Source organism: Rhagoletis zephyria, unplaced genomic scaffold (assembly GCF_001687245.7).
Source record: "Rhagoletis zephyria isolate East Lansing unplaced genomic scaffold, Rhagoletis_zephyria_1.1 Rzeph_scaffold_04550, whole genome shotgun sequence".
In the NCBI taxonomy this organism is placed as follows: Eukaryota; Metazoa; Arthropoda; class Insecta; order Diptera; family Tephritidae; genus Rhagoletis; species Rhagoletis zephyria.
In genome coordinates this window covers 7,589-20,310 of record NW_016161633.1, presented here as the reverse complement: position 1 = coordinate 20,310, position 12,722 = coordinate 7,589, and the positions used below count along the sequence as shown (strand labels likewise).

The window sequence follows — 12,722 nt, the reverse complement described above, 5'->3', positions numbered from 1 at the left end:
CACGCATTTAGATATATGTATCACGCACCTGGTTGGGAAAATCATATTAAAATAAAGTTCTGAGCATAAATTTTTATGTACATATACAAACAAATCAGCGTGACTTTCTTTTTTGAATTGTGGATACATTTTCTCCTTCTTTGGCGTTTGAACACAAGAGTTGGCAGTTTTTTTTGGTTAGTTGGCATTTTTGATTTCATTTCTCATTTGAAGATTAGCCAACAAGTGCGATCAAATAAGATATCTGAGGTTGGTATTTCAATACGGTGAATATTTGGCTTAAATTATCGAATCTTCGAAAAGATTCCAAATTCAATCGATTTTCTGCATCTTGCTTAAAAACTCCATATAAAAGGCAACTAGTTTCTCTATCCCAAAAATGGATTCATTTATGTGCTTAGCAGAAGAAGTCACAGAGTTCGAGTCCGACTTCCTTGCTTCGTCAATGTCAGAGCAAAATAAGCATGTCCTTGCTATTCAGCAAGAAGAACTCAAAGCTCTGTGGGAGAAAACAAAGCTAGCCTACGATGCCCTCAATACCTCGGACGAATTTTCACAAGAAGATAAGAGGACATACAGAAAAATTAATAGAGGCGCGTTTGCTAGCTATGTAAACTGCATGTCGTCTTTGGCTGCTCAGGCTGAGAAACTATCAAAAGAAGAAAGAGATGTAGAACAGAAGCCTATGCGAAAACACAATATTCACCTTCCACCGTGTGATACGGATGTTTTCAAAGGCGATTATCTGTCTTGGCCAACATTTCGAGACATGTTCACGGCCATCTACATCTCAAATCAGGAGCTTACTCCGGTTGAGAAGCTATATTACCTCAACCAAAAAACCAAAGGAGAAGCCAAAGACATTGTGAGTAAGTGCCTAATAACTAATGAAGGTTTCGCAACAGCGTGGGAAAATTTGTGTGAGCGATACGAAAATAAGCGTATTCTCGTGAACACACAACTAAAAATATTGTTCAATTTAAATTCAGTGGAGAGTGAATGTGGTAGCTCTATTAAAAGATTGCAGCGTGATATCAACAATTGTTTGTCATCCCTCAAGAGTCATCAAATTGACATTTCAAATTGGGACGCAATTGTTATATATCTTTGCTCGACTAAACTGCCTGACAGCACTTTGGCTCTATGGGAGCAAACCATAGACCACACAGGCGATTTACCGAAGTGGGAAGATATGGACAAGTTCCTATCTAACAGGTTTCAAACCCTGGAAACCCTGACGGGCTTAAAGGGTACAAAAGCGGTTAAGGCGCCAAAGCCGCAAAACACCAAAAACCCTTCAGAAGCCCATACCAAAAGACTTGGTGCATTCCAAGCAAGCGTGACCAAGTTCACTTGTGCAATGTGCCAAACGAATGAGCACAAACTACGCCGCTGTTCCAAATTTTTGAAGCTTACGCCTGATGAGAGGTTTAATTACTTAAAGAGCAACAACAGTTGCCTGAATTGTCTGAGTGCTGCACATACCGTGACGAGGTGCACAAGCCCCTATAATTGCAGCACGTGCCACTCGCGACATCACTCGCTCCTGCACATTCAGACAAATGTGCCAAAGGCAACAGCGGCTCGAACGCCGCCGGAACCTGCCAATAACACCGCATCTTCCTCTCAACAGGCTCAAGCAAAGCGCAGCTTTAATAATAAAACACGTAACAATAAAAGCAAAGACGTTAAGTCTTGGTATGCTAACACAAATTCAGGTGTGCTCTTAGGAGCAGCTCGCGTAAATATACGTCTCAATGGCACAGATTTTTCTGCTCGAGCACTTATTGACTCTGGTTCTGAGTGTTCGTTCATAACAGAACGACTCAAACGCAGAATCAACCTGCCAGCTAAGAGGATGCATGCCCAAGTCTCGGGCATTACGAATGCAACCTCTGCGCAGGTCAAAGAGGCATGCAGCATAGAACTTCGATCCCCTGTTGATCCACTGTTCAGCCTGCATGCAACAGTGCTCGTCCTAACAAGACTAACCGGAAATCTACCATCCTGTCATATCAGCGCTATGACTATGCAGGCATTTCCAGGTCTTGTTCTAGCTGATAAACGGTTCTACGTGAATGAAGAAGTAGACCTCGTACTTGGCGGAGACATTTATCCCCAAATTATTTTATGCGGCTTGAAGAAAAATGTACTCAGTACACTTCTCGCCCAAGAAACAGTGTTCGGTTGGATATTAACCGGATGCACAGATGCACCCAATCCAACCAACAATATAGTTTCGTATCACAGCGAAGTTGCCTTGAACAAACAACTTAGTGCATTCTGGGAACTCGAAGACATACCAAAAAACAAAAGCTTGAACGAAGACGACCAATACTGTGATGAACTTTATCGGAAGACAACTCGTAGACGAGAAGACGGAAAATACGTAGTCTCGCTACCATTTAGGCAGGAATTTCCCGCAAACATCTGCCTAGGCCCTTCTCTCAAAAAAGCATGCTCTCAGTTCTTCCGGAATGAGACACGGCTTGCAAAGGATACCGTCCTACAAAAAGAGTATAATAGGGTACTAGCTGAATATGAATCACTAGGACATATGTCCAGAATAAATGATAGTATTTCAGCAGACTCTTCCGATAACTACTTTCTACCTCACCACGCTGTTATAAAGGCAGAAAGTACCTCCACCAAAGTTCGAGTCGTCTTTAATGCCTCAAGTCCAACGGCTAATGGCACAAGTCTGAACGATGTACTTCTCCCAGGTCCAGTTCTCCAAGCAGATCTTCCCATCCTTATACTCCGCTGGAGGTTATACAGATACGTTTTTAATAGTGACATCGAGAAGATGTATCGGCAAGTTTGGGTGGATAGCAACCATACCAAATATCAGCGGATAGTTTTCCGTACAAACCCGAACGAACCTGTAAGTCTATACGAATTAAAGACTGTCACTTTCGGGATTAATTGTGCTCCTTACCTCGCGATAAGGACACTTCTACAACTGGCTGACGATGTAGAAAGCTCTTCCCCAATAGCATCTAACATACTACGGAAATGCATGTATGTGGATGACGTGCTAGCTGGAGGACATAGCATCGATTCTACCGCAAAAGCAAGAGATGAAATCTCTGAAGTACTACGGTCAGCCGGTTTTCCGCTAAGGAAATGGACCTCAAACTGTGCGGAAATTCTAAAGGACATCCCAAAACCGGATTTACTCAGTGAAGACTTTTTGGCATTCGAAGACACCAGCACGGTTAAGGCTCTTGGCATAAGATGGAATGCCCATACCGATCTATTCTATTTCATGGCAAGACCATTGGAGGATCGCGAGACACTTACAAAAAGGGCGATACTATCAGCTATCGCCAAGCTATTTGATCCGCTAGGATGGCTTGCTCCAATAGTCGTCGTGGCCAAAATAATTATGCAAAGTATTTGGCTAGAAGGCACAGACTGGGATGAGACTGTGTCTTCTACTACTATGGAACGATGGCAGAATTTTACCAAACATTACCATGAAATAGACAATATTAGAATACCTCGATGGGTACACTTCGCACCAGGAGATGACATCGAGATACATGGTTTCTGCGACGCATCGGAAAAAGCGTATGCGGCTACTGCATACATGCGCGTCAAAAGAGATGACAAAGTTTTGGTCAACCTTCTTTTGGCAAAAACCAAAGTAGCTCCTGTTAAAACAATATCGCTACCACGACTAGAGCTTTGCGGAGCCGTACTGCTCGCGGAAATCATAGAATCCGTAATCAACAACCTCAACCTAGGGCAAGTTAAAACATATCTTTGGACAGATTCGACCATCGTACTCGCATGGATACGTAAGCCGCCTTGTTCTTGGTCAACTTTCGTCGCACACCGAATTACGAAAATAGTAGAAAAGGTCGGTAACAAGGACTGGTTACATGTAGACTCGGCTTCTAATCCAGCCGACTTGGCTAGCAGAGGATTGCCTGCGTCAGAGTTGGTGACCAATTTTTTGTGGTGGCAGGGACCTTCTTGGTTGCAAGAAGACAACTCTAAGTGGCCCGCTCAAGAAATTACCTATCACACAGAAGTTGAAGAAAAAAGAGCGCACGCTTATGCATCAACAAAAGAAAACAATATCGATATTCTTGACCGATTTTCAGATCTACCGAGAGCTTTGAGAGTGTTATCATACGTCATGAGATTCTACCGAAGAACTCACCCGAAAACAAAAGCTTCATTTCAGGAAACTTCTTGTTTAATTTCATCAGAAGAAATTAAGACGACGACACATCTCTTGATAAAAATCAACCAGAAGCAACACTACGGTGAAGAATACAGGAATTTGAAAACTAGAAAACCCATCGAGCGGAAAACTGTACTAGTGCGGAGAGATGCCGCCGGTGTCACGACAAGCATCACACCACCATTCATCTGGACCCCATTGATAGGAGACCCTGGAGTCAACAGGTGGACGAAGAAGAAGACGAATTGGACGTGATCTCTATCTATGCATCCGAATCCGGAACGGAAACTCGGTCTTTCCGTCCGGAACTGGAAACTGGAGACGGTATTGAATCCGGAGCGGAGACTAGGACTCTCTGCCCGAACAATGACAGGGGAGCGGAAACTCGGACTTTCCAACCTCCACTTCATCACACGACTCAAAGAGTGGCTGCATTGGAAACTAGGTCTTTCCGATCACGCCAACACACGCGACGAACCCGCGGAGCGGAAACCGGGTCTTTCCGCCCGCACCAGCTAACCCCGGGCCCAACTGACCGTCGTGATCAGGGAGGAATAGTGGCACGATCTCGCCAACTCAGAGCACCGAACAACTTCCGAATGGGTCTTGTCAGTGCCGTGAGACAAACCGAGGTGCTACGACCTATGGTGTCGATTTCACCCACGGCAATCATCAAAGTCGAGGCAGGAGGAAGACTGCACCTTGTTCGGGCACTGATAGATGCTTGTACACCATCAAGCGTAATATCGAGCGACCTTTCTAGGGAGCTGGGCTTAAAGGTAACCCGGTCGGGGAAACAAAGAGGCTGCCTATTGAGTATTCGAGGGAAGCACGGGGTAAATAAGCAGGTGGCAACCCATGCACACGTACTAAAAAATTATCGACGAATATCGCCGCCTAGAAATGTCGACCCGGCCATAGCTGGGACATATGCGCACATTCGGCTCGCCGACCCGAACTTCTTCAGGTCCTCTCCGATTCGGATCGTCCTCGGCGCCGATGTCTACGCCGACATCATCATGCCCAGTGTTTTGCCGACATCTTTCGGACCTCTGTTGGCCCAAAGCACAATCTTTGGATATGTACTTTCAGGCGTATACCGCATGTAGTAGAAAAATAAAATTACAAGCCACATTTTATTTACCTTTTTTATTGTACAAACATGAATTTCGAATTTTATTTGTTTTTTTTTTTTANGTAATAAAAGTGCATCTGAGAATATCCACGTATCTTTCATTTAATGCTTTTACCTCTCTTCCCCTCTATCAGCAGTATAGGTGGGAACGACCATGGGAACGATGTAGCGGCAATTAAGGAATCTGGCTCATCGCAGTTATATCCAGAAATAATTTCACATCATTTTATTTTTATATATTTTAATCACATGTACATAGGTGAGCTGGTAGCTGCTGCATAAATGTTAGATGTTGCTGGCCGCAAGGGGGGCGGCATGTTTAGGCCTTCAGCCTAAAGATTTTCATTCTTTTGTGACCCGCCCTAGTATTGGCATATAGGCGTATGCACACACATATACATATGCACACCAATTATTATTAACTCGCGCCGTTAACTGACGTTTCCCGCCGGATAATAACCTATCGTTAAGTTTCCCCTTAATATCGGTTGTTGTCCGGCGGTCCGGTTTAAAATCCCGCAAATCCTTAACTTCACTTCGGTTTAGAAGATCAACGCGAGCAGACCAGCAGCTACCAGGCCACTGTCACTAAGGTAACAACATTGTCATTTCTACCAATAATTATTTAAATCTGACTGAATATTTTATATTAAACAAATATTAAAAAACAAATATTTCGCTTTGGTTTTTATTTCCATTCGCTATCACCTGCACCGGAGCGTTATTCCCGATACGCGCCCCCGTGCAAGTTCAATTGGTTTTCAGAAGGGGCCCTGCTAACTTCCACGGAAGTTAGCGGGGCACGCAATATTTTTTGAAATGTGTCCGCGGCAAGATAATTCTTTTCAGGGATAAACAACGGATAATTTACGCCAAATTATCAGATAGTTAGTTTGGGTTTAGCTGGTTTCCTTAATTTTTTGAAATGTGTCCGCGGCAAGATAATTCTTTTCACGGAAAAACAACGGATAATTTACGGCAAATTATCAGATAGTTAGTTTGGGTTTAGCTGGTTTCCTTAATTGGTTTTCAGAAGGTGCCCTGCTAACTTCCGTGGAAGTGCTAATTAGCGCGATATTTTTTTAAATATGTCCGCGGCAAAATTATTCTTTTCACGGATAATTAAAGGCAAATTATCAGATAGATAGTCCACGGAAGTTAGCGGGGCACGCGATATTTTTTGAAATATGTCCGCGGCAAAATTATTCTTTTCACGGATAATTAACGGCAAATTATCAGATAGATAGTCCACGGAAGTTAGCGGGGCACGCGATATTTTTTGAAATATGTCCGCGGCAAAATTATTCTTTTCACGGCTAAACAACGGATAATTTACGGCAAATTATCAAATAGTTAGTTTGGGTTTATCTGGTTTCCTTAATTGGTTTCACGGAAGTTAGCAGGGCACGCGATATTTTTTTAAAATGTGTCCGCGGCAAGATAATTATTTTCACGGATAAACAACGGATAATTTACGGCAAATTATCAGATAGTTTGGGTTTAGCTGGTTTCCTTAATTGGATTTTTTAAAATATGTCCACGGCAAATATATTCTTTTCACGGTTAATTTACGGATAATTAACGGCAAATTATCCGATAGGAATTTTTGCTTTGAGAAAAAGTTGTCCTGCCAACTTCAGAGAGGTGAAATCCTAGTTATTGACAGCCTCCTAAGCATTGGTTTATGTCAAGTTAAGTTTGTTAACAAACTTAATCGGCTTAGATTTAGTTTTTTCTCTAATAATTTGCATTTTCTATTGTCAGTTTGTAGTTCTCCGATCTCAGCTGAAAACTTGCACCATATTCCTCTCGTGATAAGCCTACAGTTCTATGAATATTTTGCTGCTCCACAATTTAGTTCTCGTCCCAAAGTAAATTATAACTTGTGTAATTTTAATGACTTGAATTATGTTATTAAGGGGTACGATTGGTCTAACTTACTTAGTAACTTAAATACTGAGAATGCCTTTAGTCTCTTCAAATTATTAATCTACGAGGTTTGCGTAAATAATATCCCTATTTTTCCAAAAAAAAAATGTATAAGATACCTTGGTATACAAAACATCTAAAGCATCTTAAAAATCGCAAAAATAAGTACCACAAAAAGTTTAAAGCGACTAAACTGCCTTTTTATTATGAGCAATACCACTTATACTTAAAGAAATTTTATGAACTCGATAAGTTACTATACGCAAAATACCTTAATTACCAGGAAGCTAATATAAAAAAATCCGAAAGCACTCTGGAGTTATATTAAATCCAAAAATTCGAAATCTAGCATTCCTGTGTCTGTATGTTACAAGAATAAACAGGCAAGTTGTCCCGAGGAAGCAGCCAATATTTTTGCCGAGTTTTTCTCCTCAAACTTTGTGTCTGTTCCTGAATGCCTACCTGCGTTTGGGTCGCTTATACTATCGGAAGTGGACGTTGGTAGTGGTATTGAGTCACTTAAAACCTCAAACCTTCTGGATCCTGATGGCCTTTCAGCCATACTCTTTAAAAAATGTCCTGTATTAATTCAACCTTTGACACTGATTTACAATATGTCTTTAGCATCGGGCAAATTTATTGATTGGAAANGACCAACTTGCAGATATATGCACTAAGGCTTTAGATGCAACTAGTTTTAATAAATTTTGTTTTAAGCTAGGATTGCAAGATTGAGAAGGGGTGTAGAATTTATAGCAATCTTTGATTTGAACTTTGAGTATAGAAAAAATATATTGTCATATTTTTTCATTCCTGAACTTTCCTTTGTGCGTTCAATACATTCTGCCTAATAAATTTTATCTATATTTATAAGAAATACCTAGATCTTTAATAGAAAAAGTCTCATATAACCCCGATTTTTAAAAGTGGCAAAAAAATTGATGTAGCTAATTATAGACCAATTTCAAAGTTAACCACAGTTGCAAAAATTTTCGAATGTGTTTAAGGAGAAATTGTCGTTCTCAGTTAGCAGATTAATTAGCCCACACCAACATGGTTTTGTTAAAGGAAGTTTCACAGTCTCCAATCTTGGAATTTTTACGGAAGATTGTCTGTCTGCTGTCCTAGTGTCTAAATTATTCTCCATGGGTTTCCACTCAAATTTTCTGGAGTGGATTAAATCATATTTGTCTGACAGAAATTGCATGGTTGTGCTCGAGGATGTCTACTCACAGCTTTTTATTGCGACGTCGGGTGTTCCTCAAGGCAGTGTACTTGGACCACCGTTGAGCCGTCATCGATTCGCCAACAGTTAGCAAGTGGCGAAACGAACGAACTCAATGAGGTACAATCAAACTCGCTATCGTCTATCCGTGCTAGCTAACTTTGTTGTTGCGTTCACATGCAAAATGTTTCGTTAAGCGACCGGAACTCACACATAGCAAGCAGCGAAGTGGCGAATGGATGACGGCTTTGGTTGTTTTATTTATTAATGACATCGGGTCCTGCTTCTCGTCATCTAAATATCTGTTATATGCGGACGATCTCAAAATTTATTCTGTTATTAAAAGCATACACTCTAAAGCATAGACTCTATTGACTTTCAAGGAGAACTGGTTAAACTGCATGATTGGTGCATACGAAAACGTCTTCTTCTAAATATAAATAAGTGCTCACATTGTAAATATACCAGAAAGTTAATTCCACTCCCCACGCGCTATCATATTTCTGAATCTCCTCTTAATCATGTTAATGAAGTCAAGGATTTAGGTGTCTATTTCGACACGAAACTAAGCTTTTCCACGCATATCGACTATATAGTTGGCAAATCCTAGGCAATGCTGGCCTTCGTCCGGATTGAAAGGGTTCAAAAGGGTTTTCTTAAATTTGCCCTCGTTTGCTATTAATAGACCTTAAATCTCTGGAAGCCAGAAGATCTTTGCTATCTCTAACTTTTACCTTTAACTTAATAAATTGTGTGATCGATTGCCCTACGCTCCTAGAGCTGGTGGTCAACGTCAATGTTCCTCTAAGGAATCTTCGCAATCCTCTGCCGTTTTATGGAGGAAATTTTAAAACGGAGTATGCCAGAAACGCTCCTATTTCATGAGCTTTAAACGAATTCAACACGATCTCGAATTCTATCGAACTGGATTTCTCTCTTCCAAAAAGTTTATTTATTTTATCTTTGATCTCGAAACTGTAGAGTGCTTTATGTTTTACACGTATCGTCTAAGTAGCTAAATTTTTATCTCTAGTCTGTAAGGAACGTGTTTCATATGACTGCAATAAATTTCAATAGTTCATCTTTGATCCTTACACTTTGATCTTATGATCCATACACTTTGAAGATGCTTTATATTACTCTAGTAAGATCCAGGTTGGAGTATGCGTCATTCATTTGGAGACCTTACCACAATTCTCATATAACGCGTCTAGAACGGATATAGAAAAAATTTATAAAATTTGTTTTACGCTCAATGAATTTTAGTGAACCCATTCCCTCATTCCCACGACAGCCGGTTCTACGTACCGGAATGACTCGGGTTTTACCCGACCAAGGGCTGTTGTTTCGGCGATCTAACCCCGTTTAGGTCGGCGAAGTATCTCAGAAGTTGTTCGTCCATAGGGCTACATTCGCGACGTTTTCTCCTACTCAGGGCTGGCATCGAGTCAAACCCAGGGCCAGAAACCTGAGCAGTCCCACACAAACACCACAGCACAACAACATAACACAATAGACCACACACCAACGGCTAGAGACCACAGAACACACACAACCGCACCACCACCCACACGCCGCCGCCAACAACTCCTGGTTCCTCCTACAATCTGCACGGTATGTCAGGCCAGGATATTCCGTAATGTGACATCAGTCAAGTGCAACACCTGCCTTGGCTGGTGCCCCTTTAGGGCATGCTCAGGTCTGCGCACCACGCGAGATTGGACGAGGAACTTCGAGGGCCCGTGTTGCGCTGCTCGGTCGCAGACCTCAACTGCGACGCCTCCCGCCACCTCAGCAGCGCACACAGCCAACTGCGGCACGACCACACACATCCCTCACACCCCGCATCACCACACGTCTCCCGAACCACATGAAGCTCCTTCAATTTAACTGTAACGGGCTTCAGAGCAAGATCGAGGAGATAACCGTCTTCATGGGAAAAAAGGTGTTCAGCTCCTTTTCTTCGCAAAACAGAAAGGAAATTCTATGCCTGAGGGTTATAATCCCTAAGTGCGGCCGAAGCCGCCTACGCAGAAAGGTGTTCTCTGCAAAATGGGTTCAGCTCCTCCTTCTTCGGCAACACAGAAAGTAAATTCTACTAAGTAAAAATTCCGAACTAAAAATCTGCTTTTATTATTCAAAATTCCAGTCTGGTAGCACTAAGTTGTATGTTATTTTGCTATCTTATTCATCGTTTATATGAAAACTTTAACAATAAATTATATAAGAACTGTAGGGTTCTTAGAAAAAAGGGGGGTAGTTTTTGAAATCGGGGGGTCAAATTCTACCCCCCCTCATCCCCCCTTTTTCTAGAATTTGCCGTCCGTCTACTAAAATTTTCCCAAAAACTTTTACACGCACTTGTAGACAAAAGTTCATGTTTTATTATAAAACCAAAATTTGCTATACGAAATACAGCTGATCGCATGTTGCGGGATGAAATTTATTTTATTTTATTTTTTATTTTTATTTATTTATTTCACTCAATTGAACAATAAATTCTTACTGACTATAATTCCGAAGTACTTAAAACTAGTTAAAATAGTTGTATAATAAACTACGAACTGCTCCACAAGATAGAGACGGGTCAAAATTTTGAATATTGTTTAGCTCCACTAAGGTTCTAATCAAGAGAGCATACATTGCATAGTGTGTTTAAGAAAATACGATATAGGTAGCAAGATAAGCAGATCTGCTACGTAGAGTTTTTAAGTTCAGAAGCGCACAACGTGATTCATATGAGGGAATGGGTTGTTGTTGTTGTTGTCGTTTTTGTAGCAGCTACAGCAACCCCGCCCAGATCGGCTGTCGTTGTCGCCGAGTTCCACTGACGGCAGCCCCAAGAAGCGTGCAGCTTCTATGGGGTCGGTCCACAGGGACGACGCCGTGAGGGTTGTGGGGTTTTCCGGGCATGCGAAGAGTTGTTTCGAGTCGTGAGGGGTCTCTCCGCATGCCGGACATTCGTTCGTCACATCCGCATTTAGCCTACTCAGGTAGGAGTTTCGCCTGCTGCAGTAGCCAGAGCGAAGTTGGGCTATTGTTGTTCTGGTCTCCCGAGGCAGATGGAGCTCCGTCGCGCCAATGTCCGGGGGCGGTATGTATAGAACGGCATTCACAGGTCTTGAGTCTACATAACTCGAGACTGCGTCCCTGTGAATGCCGTTCAGGGCCTGTCTCTTATGTTAGCAGGCTTCCCCGGTTTGAGCAGAGGGACCACTCCCCCACCTTCCAGATGTCTGGGATGATGAGAGTGGCCATGGACAAATTGAGGACCTCCGTTAGGTACGCTACCCCCGCAGGACCCAAATTTTTCAGCATCAGCATGCATATTCCGTTGTTGTTGTTGTTGTAGCGGCTACAACAACCTCGCCCAGGTCGTTTGGTATCTCAGTCGTTGTGGCCAAGTTCCACTAACGGCAGCCTTAGGAAGCGTGGAGCTTCTGTTGGGTTGTTCCACAAGGACAAAGCCGTTAGGGTTGTCGGGTTTTCCGGGCATGCGAAGAGATGTTTCGAGTCATGTGGGGTCTCTCCGCATGCCGGACACAAATTTGGCGCATCCTCATTCAATCTACTCAGGTAGGAGTTTAACCTGCTGCAGTAGCCCGAGCGATCGTTCGTGTCTCCCGAGGCAGATGAAGCTCCGTCTCGTCTATGTCCGGGAGCGGTATGGCTAGAACGGCATTCACAGGTCTAGAGTCTACATAACTCGAGACTGACTCCCTGTGAATGCCGTTCAGGGCCAGTCGGTAAGCTGACGGGTCCAGAGGTTGCTTGATGAACCTCTGGACTTCGTCCGTCAGTTCATATAGATGGCTCCTGACGTGCCTAGGCGAGGGCTCCTCTGCAAGCAGCTGTCTGTTTGGGTGGCCACTTCTGTGGCTCCCGATCAGGAACTGCTTGCAGAGCATAATGTCGTGCTCCTTTACGGGGAGCATTTGCGCCTCGACGTGGAGATGATGTTCGGGCGACATCAGGAGGCATCCTGTCGCTGTCCTGAGTGCGGTGTTCTGTACAGTCTGTAGCTTCGTCCACTGCGTCCTACTAGTCCCCGGCGACCACACTGGCGCTGCGTAGTTTAAAACCGTGCATATTCCGTCGGGACCCATGGCTTTTGGAGGCTTTCGCATTCCCGATGGCCACCTGAACTTCACCGCAAGTGAAAGCAAGGGGGGCACAGGTTGTTGGCAGTTTGTGCAGCCTTCTGGTCACTCGACGCTTGGCTTTGTCCACCGGAGGAT

The 12,722-nt window shown here is 43.0% G+C and overlaps 1 protein-coding gene across 1 annotated transcript; it reads left to right on the top strand.

Annotated features, from left to right (window-relative positions):
• The first annotated feature begins 379 nt into the window (after positions 1 to 379).
• Positions 380 to 9,094, top strand: LOC108370890 (uncharacterized). Its single transcript, XM_017626317.1, has 2 exons — positions 380 to 3,803; positions 9,018 to 9,094. Exons 1-2 carry the CDS (start codon positions 380 to 382, stop codon positions 9,092 to 9,094), a joined length of 3,501 nt encoding a protein of 1,166 aa, XP_017481806.1.
• Positions 9,095 to 12,722: the final 3,628 nt, after the last annotated feature.

Excerpts from the sequence above, each read along its gene's own strand:
- LOC108370890 (XM_017626317.1), top strand. The coding sequence starts at position 380 with ATGGATTCATTTATGTGCTTAGCAGAAGAAGTCACAGAGTTCGAGTCC. Across the intron at positions 3,804-9,017 it reads CATCGTACTCGCATGGATAC|TCAAGGATTTAGGTGTCTAT; the intron begins GTAAGCCGCCTT and ends ATGTTAATGAAG.